Below are 15,258 nucleotides of genomic sequence, written 5' to 3'. Positions count from 1 at the left end.
ATATACTTTCTTCGCTGTTGCTCAACTATGCTTTTCTTTCACAAAAAGTTTTCATATTTTAAATCCTGCCATCCAGAATGTTCTTCAGAAAGAAAGGGATTTCTTCATTTCATTTACAGAACTGGATTCATATGCACAAAAATAGTGAGCATATCCTGTTTCTGTAGATCAGATCTTGCAAATCAGGCAAGTTTGCATCAAGAACTCTCAATCTTAGTGTAGCTTAATTTTTTTTTTTAAATACAGAAAGTTACTAGACAAATTAGAGTGCATATAAATGATAAAAAACAAAAACAAAGGTCTGCAGAGGAAACAGAGAAATAATCAGTCTTCATTCACTACTAGTATCTAGTTTAATCATCCTTGTCCAACACAGCAAAATTTACTGTGACGTAATTGTGTTTTGAGTGGGCTTGTCTCCTGTGTGGACTACACCAATATAAAATTAGAACCCTGTTATGAAATAATACTAAAGCCCTGTACCTGAGCTTCCAAGAGTGTTGATAGTGTTTCGGTGTCCCACTTCACACACCTTAAATGGACCACATTTTCAGAAAGTGCAGACCACGGACTCTCTGAAAACCAGGTCCCCCTTTAAAGTGTTTGAATTGGGGCACTCCAAGTCTCTTGTCACGCTTAAATATATAGACCAGTGGTTCCCAAACTGGGGTTTGTGAAATGTTACAGAGGGTTCTCAGGGAAAAAAATCCTGAATGGTGGACAGAGCTGTCCCTAGGGACCCCGGGCAGCACAGGTCCAGCAGCCTGGAGCCCCTGGACTTCCAAGAGCTAAGCAGATCAAAGCAAGCCTATCTATCACACTGAGGAGATTTAAACTTCAACACTCCTTATAAGAAATGGAAAGGGAGGTGGATATTTTTTGCTGTTTTTAAAACGAAATAGGCAGCTAGTTTTTTTAATTATTATGAAGAACAAGTTTAAGCTTTGTTGTAATGTGTGTTGTTTGCCTGGACTGCTCAAGAACTGAATGCTTGTGTAGGAGGAACTCTTTGAGTTGACTTCTTAAATACCTTCCTGCTGTTTCATATCTGATACGCCTGGATGAAACATAGAAACCTTGTCTTATAACAGGCTTATTCAAAGTGATACAAGCTACGAAAGTGAGATCTTGGAAGAGTGTTGCTGTTTTCATAATAAAAATACTGTAATGATCAATAATAATTAATAATAAATAGCGTGTAATAAGCATGTCATAAAAACAAATTGTGTATTTCCAAGATCACTGCTTTTATAATTTATACTCAGGTAAAGGAGAAAATCCCTGGAAATATTTGTTTTTAGGAGGGGGTTCGTTAGACTTGACATTTTCGGCAAAGGGGTTCACAGGTTGTTAAAGTTTGGGAACCACTGATATAGACCCTATTCTTCACAGGTCTTTATCACAGTGCCCTGACGCTAAATGTGACACGGTAAGCAGGCTCTACCTGATCTTACCATCTTAGTAGAACAGTTTGTGGATGGATTAAATTAAAAATACATAAATACTACTAATGCATTCTGGCTGGAAAAAATAAATAGCAAAGCCTTATGTGGACTGTGCAGAATACAGGAAGGTAATGAAGCACATGGCGTTGATGCTTCTCCCTCACATCTCCCACACTGGGGTTTTTAAACACAAGTTTGTGCAAACACCAGGTGTGCCATTAGCTGTGGATAACAAATATTTTAAAGCTCTTGAAATTAAGCAAAGAACAGAGTTTCTCTTTAAAAAGTTTAAGTTATGCTTCAGTCATACCAGCCAGCATTTCTGCCACCACAGCTAGTTCACACCTATGTTAAAAACAGTTCCCTTACCTGGGGGAAAGTTATTCTAGAACAAACACAGTCTGACAGCCATTATCTGCTCAGTGCTGTGCACACAGGAAGCAGAAATGGCAATCAACAGCAATGTTAAAACATAGTTATCAGGATTCTACCATCAACCTGTGTGAATATTAATTTTTGTCTGAAAATCATTATAAAACTATGCTGTATAACAGCCAGACACTTTATATAATGGATTTATAACAGGGGTGGGCAAATTTGTGGCCCGAGGGCCACATCTAGGTATGGAAATTGTACAGTGGGCCATGAACGTTCACTAAATTGGGGTTGGGGTACACAAGGGGGGAGGGTTCTGGCTGGAGGTGTAGGCTCTGGAGTGGGGCTGGGAATGAGAGATTTGGGGTGTAGGAGGATGCTCCAGGCTGGGACAGAGGGATTCAGGTGTGGGATCAGGGTTGGTACATGGGGGGAGGAAGGGGTGCAGGCTCTGGGGTGGGGCCAGAAACAAGAAGTTCAGGGAGCGGACTCCGGGCTGGGGTGAGGGCTTCGACTGGGGGTGCAGGCTCTGGGAATGAGGGGTTTGGGGCACAGGAGGGTGCTCTGGGCTGGGACTGAGGGGTTCAGAGGGCAGGAGGGGGATCAGGGCTGGGGCAGGGGGTTGGGGTATGGGGAGAGGCTCAGGGGTGCAGGCTCCAGGCGGCGCTTACCTCGAGCACCTCCCGAAAGCAGCAGCATGTCCCCCCTCTGGCTCCTACACAGAGGTGCGGCCAGATGGTTCTGCGTGCTGCCCCGTCTACAGGCACCGCCCTTGCCACTCCCATTGGCTGCAGTGCCCAGCAAATGGGAGCTGTGGGGGTGGCACCTGCGGACAGGGCAGCGCGCAGAGCCCCCTGGCTGCCCCTAAACGTAGGAGTCAGAGGGAAGACATGCCGCTGCTTCTGGGAGCTGTGGTGCACACACGCGGAGTGGCCCCTGCCCCTGCTCCTCAGCTGGAGCATGAAAGCAGGGCAAGCCCCAGACCCCACTCTGAGGTGGAAGCTTGAGGTCCAGATTAAAATCGGCCGGCAGGCCGGATGTGGCCCACAGGCCGTAGTTTTCCCACCTCTCATTTATAATAAACTTCTTATCCTGAAATGACCCATGATGATTATCTTATGGGGCTAAAAGTAGAAGAGCTTTTAGGCTAAAAAAAAGTTCCTTTTTAAGTGAAGCAAGCTTAGACAGAAAATAGTTTGAAGGGACAATGTCAAGTTAAAAATTGTTATCTTTTTATTAACCACTCCTAGATAAATATTTTTAATATGTCTACCATTAATGCTGATTTTTCTGACTTTTGCATCCTGGAAAATTAAGATTAATTAGTGAGTTTCATTTTTGTCTGTACTCAGTTTCATGTTCCTAGTTCTCCTGCACTAACACAATGCTGAAGTGTTCAAATCCTAATTAACTATTTTCATTAGATTTTAAAAACATGGGAATGTTTTCACTGATCTCAAGTTCTATAATACCTCGTTTTAGACTAAAAAAAAGTGTTCTAGCCTGCGTTCTCCAAAAGCCACTAACCTCTCCAAGCAGACAACCACTAAGAGCAGAATTTGGAATATTTTACTCCAAACTAATAGTTATAATATCTTGTCCATTTCAAAGAAACATGGCTTTACTAAAGGACAGGACTAAGAATAAAGATGAAGTATTTTTCCTTGGGCATTGTGTGTTTTCATTGAAACAAAACCAAAAGGAAAAGATTACAGTAGGCAAAATAAACAGCAGTTTAAAGAATTACGATACAATAGACCACTGGCAGGGAAGGCTAAAGAAGAGTAAAAAACCAGGAATTGGAAGATGACATGTCTTTGCAACAGGCAGGGTCTCACAGAGTAATGGCAGAGATTATAATTACAGGGTTGCATTTCCATTTAAGTAGGATTCTCTCACACCTTGAATAAACAAATTTGAAGTTTCTAGGACAAGCCACTTTTGAGATATGACATGACAAAGAGGTAGCTGAATAATTTTCAAAGACAACTTAAAAACAAACCAAAAAAAACACAATACATCAGAAACTGCTTATCCAATTCATTTCAAGTTACCATAAAAACCCACAGTAAACATAGGAAACATTTCAACTCAAAGGACCTCCTTGAGGGATTTAGAGTGGAATAAAAATAGGGCTTACAATGAAAACCTGCATTACACCTCTACCCCGATATAACACTGTCCTCGGGAGCCAAAAAAAAAAAGTCTTACTGTGTTATAGGTGAAACCGCATTATATCAAACTTGCTTTGATCCACCAGAGTGCGCAGCCCCGTCCCACAGCACTGCTTTACCGCGTTATATCTGAATTCGTGTCATATCGGGTCGCGTTATATTGGGGTAGAGGTGTACTTTTTTCCAAAAACATACGCCAAAAGTAGATATCAAGAAGTAAATTCAGATTCTAATAGTATGCAAATCCCTGCTTTAATTAAAAAAATACTCATCTTTAGCTACAAAGCCACAATTGGCACCTCCACAATAGAGTTCTCTATACACAGAACATGCATTTCACTTTAGAAGTCAGCAGATGGAAACAAAGGTTTTGAATATATAAAACGGATGCCTAAGTCTGTTTCTTCATAAAAAGTTTCTCCACAAAAGGTATGAAGTAATTTTATTTTGATTTATTAAACATTTTAGTACCACAGCAGAAGTGTTATGAACAGATTTAAATTACATACAAAAAAATCCTGAACCCCAATACAATTTAAAATGTTAAGATCTCTAGCCAGGAGACCAGCCTGCTGCAAATACTGCCTATTCTAATTCACCAACAAAAAAAAACAAACAATGAAACAGGGAACTGTAGAGTTGCTTTGAACGCTCCGTAAAGTGAGCTTCCTACTATCCCCTATCTTTGGTCTGTCTTCTTCTGACAGCCTCTCATACACTTAGCCTAAAATACAGGGTGGCACCGAGTCTCACATAGGCCAACCATGGGTGTTTTATTGCAGTGTAGACATAGCCTGTTTCAGCTGACTCGGGTTTGTGGGGCTCAGGCTGCTTGGCTATAAAGCTGTAGTATAAATGTTTGGACTCAGGCTGGAGCCCAGGCTCAGGGACTGTCCCAAGCCTGAACATCTACACTGCAGTTTTATAGCCCTGCATCCCAAGCCAGAGTCAGCTGACACAGGCCAGTTTTAGTGCAGTGTAGACATATTCAGAGGGTGTCACTGAGCCTCACAGAGCACATCCCTAACTCAGAACTTTTGAGGGGGGAAGGGAAGAGAACAAATGAGAGAGGAGAGAAAAGATCAATGCGAGTTGGATTCACTAAACACGCAGCAAAATCTCCTTCTGCCACTTTACCCAGCCTCTCTTCCAATCACTGATGCGTGAGGAATAATTTCATCCAAGGTACATGGGGGGAAAAGAGGGGCTTCCCTCATTCCTACAATTTAGCTTGCAACAGTTGACCCACTAATGAAGAATTCCCACCACTGTGGTAACTAGTTTGGCTAGAGCCTGATTCCATCTGCGGCAAGAGGGCAAGTTTGAGCTGCTGTACAAGACAAAACTAGCAATTAACAACTTCTATGCAGGCATTGCAGTGTATTCTCCTGGGAAAGTGTGACTTGGTGCAGCATCTCTGGTAGCCTCTGTGACTGGCAGCCATAGAAGAAAATTTGCCATGTTTATTATTTAGACCAGGGGTGGGCAAACTACGGCCCGCGGGCCAGGTCCGGCCACTCATGGCTCAGAAGCGGCCCCCGGGCGGGGGGGCAGAGGGCTCCATGTGTTGCCCTGGCCTCCAGGCACCGCCCCCCGCAGCTCCCATTGGCCAGGAACGGGGAACCGCGGCCAATGGGAGCTTCGGGGCAGCGCACTCGGAGCCCTCCCCCCCGGGCCGCAGCGCTTCCTGGAGCGGCATGGGGCTGGGGACAGGGCAGGCAGGGAGCCTGGCCCCGGTGAGCGCCGCTGCCACCCCGGAGCCACTTCAGGTAAGCGGTGCTGGGCTGGAGCCTGAACCCCTCCTGTGCCCCACCCCCCAACTCCCTGAACTAAGCCCCCTGCCTGCACCTTGCACCCCTCCTGCACCCCAAACCCCCTGCCTGAGCCCCCTGCTGCACCCTGCACTCCTGTGCACCCCAACCCCATGCCCTGAGCTCCCTGCCGCACCCTGCATTCCTGTGCACCCCAACCCCTGCCCGAGCCCCCTGCTGCACCCTGCACTCCTGTGCACCCCAACCCCCTGCCCTGAGCTCCCTGCCGCACCCTGCACTCCTGTGCACCCCAACCCCCTGCCCTGAGCTCCCTGCCTGCACCTCGCACCCCTCCTGCACCCCAACCCCCTGCCTGAGCCCCCTGCTGCACCCTGCACTCCTGTGCACCCCAACCCCCTGCCTGAGCTCCCTGCCGCACCCTGCACTCCTGTGCACCCCAACCCCCTGCCTGAGCTCCCTGCCTGCACCTCGCACCCCTCCTGCACCCCAACCCCCTGCCTGAGCCCACTGCCGCACCCTGCACTCCTGTGCACCCCAACCCCCTGCCTGAGCCCCCATCACACCCCACACCCTGCACTCCTGTGCACCCCAACCCCCTGCCTGAGCTCCCTGCCTGCACCTCGCACCCCTCCTGCACCCCAACCCCCTGCCTGAGCCCCCTGCTGCACCCTGCACTCCTGTGCACCCCAACCCCCTGCCCTGAGCCCCCTGCTGCACCCTGCACTCCTGTGCACCCCAACCCCCTGCCACACCCTGCACTCCTGTGCACCCCAACCCCCTGCCCTGAGCCCCCTTGTACACCCCAAACTCCTCCTGCACCTCAAACCCCTGCCTGAGCCCACTGCCATACCCTGCACTCCTCCTGCACCCCAACCCCCTGCCTGAGCCCCCGTCACACCCCACACTCCTGTGCACCCCAACCCCCTTCCCTGAGCCCCCTCATACACCCTGCACCCCTCCTCTGCCCCAATCCCTTGCTCTAAACCCCTTCCTGCACACCGCACCCCCTCCCACACCCCGCACTCCCTCCCACACCCCAACCCCCTGTCCCCACCCAGATGTGGCCCTTGGCCCAAAAAGTTTGCCCACCCCTGATTTGAGATTTTTTCCCCCCTAATAGTTATTTCAGTATGAAAGCTTGTAATAAACCTGCAAACATACAAATCCATGTAACCTTATATACTTGTGCCAGTAAGACTGAATGTTAGTATAAAAGGCAAGAAAACTAGGGAGGAAAGTATTTTAGTTCAACTTGAATATTAAGGTTCATAATGAGTTTTCATGTAATTAATTTGTTACAGGAAGGGAAGGATGAAGTATCTTGTATTTAGTAAACAAGACTGGGAGTTAGGACATCTGGGTTTTATTCCCAGCTATACCACTGACTCTGAACAAGTTATTTCAGGCTTGTATACATTAGGGATTTTGGCACCAATGTAGCTTCTCTGGTGCAATCCCCCAGCATCGATATGTAGACATGCTTCCATTGTGCCCTACTGAATAACTGGTGAAAGCCCTGCTTTCAACTGGTGTAGCACAACTACACTGAGGATGTCTGTACCAGCATAGCTACACCAGCAAAATCCCTAATGTGGAAAAGCCTTTAACCTCTCTGTGCTTCATTTTCCCCTCTCCCCACACCTGTGAAATGGGGTAATACCTGCTTCATAAGGATTTGCAGCTAAACTTACATGTGAAGCACTTTCAGATTCTGGGATGGAAGGTGCTATAGAAGTGCAGATTACAACAGTCATTTCATTCATCAACCTGAGGTCCAACAATGCTTCTGAAAATGCTATTAGTAGTGGACAAAAGCTGGATTCAAAACAATTTATACCAGTTTCTTTAGTGTTTAAATAGCTATCAAAGGTAGTCTGAATTCAAACAAAGCAGTGAGTGCTATACAATTAAGTATTGAAGAACCCTAAAGTGATCTCCAAGCTTCCAGGGCTGCATCATTTAATTGGCTCTGCAGAAAACCAAACTATTAAGCATTAACTTCAGCACAATACACTTTGAATACTTTGAGGTTACCACACAGAGGGACAAAGAACAGTGTTCTGCAAACACACAACATCCTTTACACATTTCCCACATCCCTTAGGACTGCCTGACAAATGCTTCATGTAATGGGAACTCTGACCCATACCAACATATATATTTTTAGAGGAATGTATTCCTAAATCTTAGTTCATTAATATTGCCCTTGATTACTGATGGGACATGGAAGCCTGGCATCAAAAGCAGTTCTCTAAAACCATCCAAACATCCTGTTCTCATCAGTTACCAGGGACAGTATGCCCTTGATCCAGGTTCGTTTTTAGAAAGATGTTTTCTATATTTTAGTAGTACTTCGTGCATTTTGCTTCAAAGTTTTATGTCCAGATGACGTTCCAAAACATAACAGTTTAATCCAAAAAACACAAGAAAATTAATGATACTCCTGTTTTAGTTGCTGGCCCACAAATTATGGACCTTTATTACTCCACTGACTTTTAATACAGAAGATAGTTGTATCTTTAAAAGAAAAACTATCCCTATAAACAAGTTTGTAGGATGACCACAAATGTAAAATTAGGTGCATAATGAACATCCAAATGGCCAAATTACAAGAAATATGGGAATACCAAAGTTGAGATTTTTCTAGATTCTTTTAGGTTTCTTCGAATCCATAGCTGGGAATGGGTAAAAACACTTTCATGTAAAATTTAATTTGGTTCAAACTCAGGAATTATCTAGCTGAGCTAGGAGAACTAAGGAAGTACAATTAAAGAGTGAGACTGTTAGAGTCTGAATGGCTGGTAAGCCATATCTATAGAGGCTAAAAGTATTATAACCATGGTAACAGAAATAAAAGAATAAGATCTTTCCTACTTTCCTTTGTATATCTGATAATTTGTTGTAGTCTGTTTCATTGTTACTTTCCCCTGTAGAAACAGTCATGTTGTGTTAGTGTAGGTTTTTCTTAGATTTTTTGGGGGTTTTTTTTGTTTTTTTTTTTTTTAAAAACAACTAGGAAATGTGATTGTAGAGCCACAAGATTTGGATAAGAACTCACAGGCATGTGTGCAGACACTTGAAATCTAGTCATTTTATTGAAGCCAAAGCTGGTGTCCCTTAAATATCAGAGGATTATTTGGTGGCTAGTAGGAAAATGAGAGCTGGTATTCTTGGATTTCTTACCCATCAAGCGTCCATACCACAACTAAAACCAACGTGTAGTTTCAGAAGACAAGCTACAAAGTTAATAGGACTGGAGATTTACTTCTCAGCTCTTCAGGTCTGAGAGGTTTATTGAAAGATTGAGTTGGAGAAAGTTGTGCTGCCGTTCTGTAGAGAGTATTTTAATCTCTATTGTTGTCCAACAAGCACCTTCTACCAACACAAAGTTCACTTTAGAGAAATATTTTAAAAGAATGAGAGTTGTATGCAATCTTATTTCCTTACCACATCTAGACCAGAAGTTCTCAACCTGCAGCCTAATCAGCACAGAGCTGTGGTCCATGTCACATCCACAGGGCCATATAAGTACTACTCGATTCGGCCCACAATAGTAATTAGATTGAGAACCACTGATCTAGACTATTTAAAAACGAGACACCAAGAAGAGTGTTGGAGCAAGCTGGGATAGCAAAGAGTCTGCAATTTTACTGCTGAAGTTGACAAACTACAGTACAGCCTCCAAGACTGATCAGCATATTGCCTGACAGAAGAATTTGTCCATTCTCAAATGCTTTAGAGATAATAAAAGGTAACAACAACAAGATGTCTCAGAGCAAGTTTCCCCCAAACTAAAATCTAGTGGAATTTAACAGTTGCCTTATGATATAAAAACAGCACCTTTCTTTTCAGTAATCTGCAGAATTTGTCACTCATAACCAAGAAGAAGGGATCCTAACTTCTCTTACTCTACCATGGAATAGATAAAAGTTGCTGTGACCTTTTGTATAATAGTTACTAATAAAAGAACCTAGCTCTATTCTTAAAAATGCAGGGAACTTAAGAGGACAACCTGTTCCATTAACAACGAATTACAGCTTTGGAACACTTAATTTGTTATCAGCCCCAAACACGACACAGAGAAGATGAATGGACGTATGCAAGAAAGGAAGAATTATTCTACTTTTATTAGGTATCTTAATTGTTTAATGGATAAAAACCCATGTGGAAACAATTAAAACACCCCATTACACTTTTGCTCAATAGGTCAAATCTGTTTATGAAAAGCTAATGGCAACTGAACGTTTAAACAAGGGTTATAACAATCCTCCTCTTCCAACAACCTAAACTATTTGCTAGATTCTTACTGAATTTCCCCCCACAACTTTAAAAAAGGGATGAGCTGAGAGAATTGTGCTAGAAATGCTTTAAGCTATTAGTACAGTTTGCCTCAATGCTTTCTGGTAGAGTTAGAAACCTTGAACCCCAATCATGCAGTTGACTTCTCAGGCTGACTCCCATGCCCCCGGGGAAATGCAATTCAAGGAGCTACCCATGAGTCCACCCATGCAGGGTTAACTGTAGGATTGGACCCTCAGCTATTAATCATACTATATTGTCCATTTACAGAGACTTAATGTTTGTTTTCACAAGCAGCAAAATATTTACGTTACACAATGAAGCACTCTGTGCACTGTGATCTCTTACAACAATGCCTATTAATTGCCCTGTTAATTCTCTAAATATTTGTAGGTTGCTCAAGTAGAGAACCCCCTTACAGTTTTAGTACAAAAATGCTATATTGATTTTTTTTTTCCCCATTCTAAGATTTTTCAAAAAGTCAAGCTCAGTGGTTTAAGAAGTAATTTGTTTTTAAGAGAGAATCCAGCATAACCAGTTATCCTTCAAAAAAGTAACCAAAGTGAAATAGATTTCAGAGGAAGACAAAAGCAATGATCCACTGGCGATAACTTCCGAGAGCTCATACCAACAGTAACTGTCTACAAGATTGACTGGCAGCAAAAACATATACCAAGAAAAATCTTACTTCAACATAAGTTTGCAACTTCTTAAAGAACTTCTAACGTGCTTCTTGGGTGTTTTGGGGGCACCAATGTGAGGAGACTACAGAGTGACACTTCTCTGGCAGTCATATGTGAAATGTGACAAGCAAACGACTAAGTCAGTCCAGTGATTATTTATGAAATTGGAAAGGAAATATCCCCTCCCCAAATTCTCTCACTTTCCCTTAACATTCAGTAAAATCTAGGGTGACCAGACAGAAATTGTGAAAAGTCAGGACTGGGGGTGGGGGGTAATAGGTGCCTATATAAGAAAGCCCCCAAAACCGGGACTGTCCCTATAAAATCGGGACATCTAGTCACCCAAGTAAAATCCCACATGGGGTGTGCATTTACCACCTTCCTTCTCCACAGGTTTCTGTGAAGTCTACCCCATTCTCTCTCTACATGTATTACTGCTTCCTATTTACTTCTGTTTGCAGCTTCAAGATTATTTTATCTTCTACATAGCAACAGCACTTAAAAACAGCAAAAGGACAGTCCCTGCCTCAAAAGATTATAATAATTTAGAACAAAATGCCACTGTTGGAATAACAGAAGAGAGGCCAAAGGAAATAGCAAGACCACATTAATAGGCCACATATATACACAGCTTTTAAAAACAACAAATTTTAGAAGTCCCTGTGAGTCAGTTTTCTAGTCATTATTGGTTGGCACCTTATCTTAGGCATTACAGCAGAAGTGGACCTCAATGACTGGGAAAGAAACGGAAGAAGCTTTACAGACTAGTTCAGGGAGTGCATTCTATGCATAAAGAAGCAAGCACAAAGGTGCTTGTGGGAAAAAAAAGAGAATCTGGCATAATTGACAGCAAACAGGTCAGAATGTGACACAAAGATTTGAAGACCAGACAGACTATGTTGTGCACAATTTTAAAATTTAAAGACAAGAAGACATTTGATGTGATGAAGGGGGTGACATGATCAGAAAACAAAACAGGATTATTTTAGCTGCAATGTATCGGAAGAGTAAGGGGGCACACAGTGGGAAATGGGTGTCAGGAAACCCAGAGGGGAAAAGGCTACAGTAGCCTGGATGGAAGATACAGACCTTGATGAGAGTTTTAGTAATATGAATTTAGAAGAAAAGCTGGATTTCAAAAATGTTAGAGAAAGAAACTGGAAGAATTTGAAATGGCCTAAATGTGTAGTCTAGAGAGGCAGCAGAGTTGAAGATGACACTAACGTATTGAGAGGATGGTGGTGCCATAGGATCACAAAACTCTTTACAAACAGGATATGAAGAAAATATGGTAGCCCTGTCAAAGGACATGGTCACCACAATAATATTCAGCCAAAGTGAAAAGTGAGATAGATAAATGAAAGTTAATACTATAAGTCAGGCCTGGTCTACACTGGGGGGGGGGGTCGAACTAAGGTACGCAACTTCAGCTACGCGAATAGCATAGCTGAAGTCGGACTACCTTAGTTCGAACTACTTACCCGTCCTCACGGCATGGGATCGACGTCCGCGGCTCCCCCATCGACTCCGCCACCGCCGTTCACGGTGGTGGAGTTCCGGAGTCGACGGGAGCGCGTTCGGAGTTCGATATATCGCATCTAGATGAGACGCGATATATCGAACTCCGAGAAGTCGATTGCTACCCGCCAATCCGGGCGGGTAGTATGGACGTACCCTCAGTGTTTCTTAACAACCGGCCTGTGGACCGGTGCCGGAACCGTCTCTGAGATTTTCCTGACAGTTTAGGAAGGCAGCAAGCTGATCCCCGGTATCAAAAAGGTTGAGAAACATTGCTGTAAGTCACTCGCAGAATTCCACAGAGTTTAAAAACCACCACCACAGTCAATTACTTCACAAGGGGTGATGGCTGCTGGTCGCCTCAAGCAAACAATGGGTGGGAGGAGAAGAGATACCTTCCAATGCATACTTCCCAACCAAGGATCTTAAATCACTTTGTAAACCATTAAGCTCAGCCCTAGCTGCAACAGGGACACAAGCCCATTCTGTGATTAGACAAAGTCTTCCATCCTAAAAGTCCGCCATAGCACTTTCCAAACTACACTAGCATTGCTTCTCCGGCCACCGTGAATGCAGCAGACATGGGAGTTGATTATTGGGACTTGCTTTTTTGTACAGCAATTTACACGCAGTGTCCCCAAGAAGGGAAGTCAATGCACCTGTAACCGGAGGTCACGGGGGCAGCACAGGATCTTTGTGGGAAGAGGTATCCACACCACAGAAAGGAGAGACTAACTGGAAGGAAACCTCCTCTGGAAACCTGGGTGCCTGGGAGCAGGAGAACCCACCACTCACAGCACGGGGGGAGGCCACCTCAACCCCCTGGGAGCAGAGAATCCTACCAAACAGCACAAGGGAAGACACCCGTAATTCCCAGGGCTATAAGACCAGGGAGAGGCAGGGAAAGCCCAGCACACAGCACAGGTGGGGAAGGACAACCCCCCATATACAGGGCTATAGGGCCTCATGCGAGTGGCAAAGACTTCCATACACAGCACAGGTGAGGGGAGGTGACCCCCCCATAGCCAGGGCCCCATTGGAGCAGGGAGTCCGCCATACACAGCACAGGTGAGGGGAGGTGACCCCCCCACAGCCAGGGCCCCATTGGAGCGGGGAGTCCGCCATACACAACAGATGCAACCCCCATGCTCCATTTGGGAAGGTGCTCGGGATGGGGGAGTGCTCGGAGCGGCCATGGAGTCCGGCGTGAAGAGGGGTCGGTGTGAGACCACCGCCCCCACCCGCCGGGCTCAGAGACCCACTCACCAGAGAAGGGAGCTGCAGAAGAAGAGGCAGGAACCCAGGGCCAGGAGCCGGCGGGGCGGCTTCCTCATCGTCTCCCCCTTCTGCCTCCCCCGGCAAGGAGGCGGCGGCGCATCCTCCCGCCTGCTGCCGAGGGGGATGAGAGCGGCGGGGCCGGCCGGGCAGGGGGACGGAGCGCTGGGGACGGAGCCTCGCGGGGGGTTCAGCCACTCCCGCCCGCCTCGCGCCGCCGCCGCCCCGAGACTGCGCCCAGCCGCTGCCCCCGTCTCGAGGCGATCTCCAGCGCGGTGCGAGCGAACCCAGCGGAGCCGTTACCCTCCCCCCAAGTCCCCCCTTCACGCGCTGAGCTGGAAGAAGACGCGTCGCGTCACGTCACTCCCTCACACACATAAACCACGCCTCCACCCATCGCCGGAACACAATTGGCCCTGCGCGTTCGATGACTTCCTCCCTCCCCTCACCGTGATTGGCTCAGAGGGGCCACTTCAATACAATCCCCAGCCCGCAGTCAGAACGCCCATTGTGATTGGACTACAAAACGGACGGGCCTCTTCCACAGCCCCTCGCCGCTGGGAGTTGTAGTCTTCTCTCGGCATCGTTTCTCTCAGAGAGCGGCGGACCGGGGGTGCCCTCCCCAAAGCCAGGACTGGTTTAAGCGTCTTTAGAAGAATTAATAATAGAAGTGACAACAAAAATATACAGATACGCGAAATAAGTTACAAAATAATTATAAAAAATTCCAGGCGATTGGTAGCAGTATTGACCTAGTTATAGTCAGGCTTTCTGTAGGGGCTGCCCCAAGAAAGCTGAGCCCTGATTGGTGGGAGCTGAGGTCTCCGAAGGTGAAAGTTCCTGAGCCTGGGCAAAATAAATGGGTGGCTTTGCGGAGGATGGGCGCGGGGGGAAGCGAGCGGTTTTGTTGTCCATGAATAGGTTGGGTGAACGAGTCCGCGGGACACCGTAGCTCTCGGCTGGATCCCATTTAGAACTACAAATCCCAGCATGCATTGCTACTGCCCTCAGGCTGGCAGCCATTGGCCAAGGCTCTCGGTGGAGGCTGGGAGTTGTAGTTTTCCAGGGCCTTGATGCTGTTCTAGTCATTGGTCTGAGGGATGTTTTACCCATGCTCTGTTTAACCCAATTTTACAGATGGGGAAACTGAGGCACAGAGTGGGGAAGCAAGTCACCCAACAGACCAATGGCAGAGCTGGGACTAGAACTAGGGTTGCTAACATTCTAATTGCACAAAACTGAACAATCTTGTCCCACCCCTTCTCGGAGGCCTCGCCCCTTGTTTGCTCCATCCCCCCCTGCTCCGCTTTCCCCCATCCTCACTCACATTAACCAGGCAGGGGGTTGGGGGATGGGAGGGGGGTGAAGGCTTCAGTTGGGAGAGGGGACTCTGGGCTGGGGCCAGAGATGAGGTATTTGGGGTGCAGGAGGGGGCTCAGGGCTGGGGATGGGGGTTTTGGCATGGGGGATGTGTGGGGTGCGGGTTCCAGGAGGGAGTTTGGATGTGGGAGGGGTCTCCGGGCTGGGGCAGAGGGTTGGGATATGGGGTCCCGGCAGCACTTACTGCAGCTGCTAGGAAGTGGCTGCCAGGTCCCTGTGGCCCTTAGATGCATGGGTGGCCAGGGAGGCTCCGAAAGCTGCTCTCGTGCCTGCAAGTGCCGCCCCCAGCTCCCATTGGTTGCAGTTCCTGGCCAATGAGAGCTACAGAGCCAGCACT

The 15,258-nt window shown here is 46.4% G+C and overlaps 1 protein-coding gene across 3 annotated transcripts in view; it reads right to left on the bottom strand.

Annotated features, from left to right (window-relative positions):
• SUCO (SUN domain containing ossification factor) overlaps window positions 1-13,784 on the bottom strand; it is a 96,624-nt gene extending 82,840 nt beyond the window's left edge. The window contains exon 1 of one of the 3 annotated variants that reach the window (XM_045027956.1): window positions 13,533-13,784. In XM_045027956.1, the coding sequence (XP_044883891.1) occupies window positions 13,533-13,600 (68 nt within the window). In that variant the 5' untranslated portion in view covers window positions 13,601-13,784. The remainder of the gene's footprint in view (window positions 1-13,532) is intronic. The other 2 variants (XM_045027955.1, XM_045027957.1) reach the window with 2 other exon arrangements.
• Window positions 13,785-15,258: the final 1,474 nt, after the last annotated feature.

The sequence above is a fragment of the Mauremys mutica genome, chromosome 8, assembly GCF_020497125.1.
Source record: "Mauremys mutica isolate MM-2020 ecotype Southern chromosome 8, ASM2049712v1, whole genome shotgun sequence".
Taxonomy (NCBI): domain Eukaryota; kingdom Metazoa; phylum Chordata; order Testudines; family Geoemydidae; genus Mauremys; species Mauremys mutica.
This window is presented reverse-complemented; position numbering and strand designations above follow the sequence as displayed.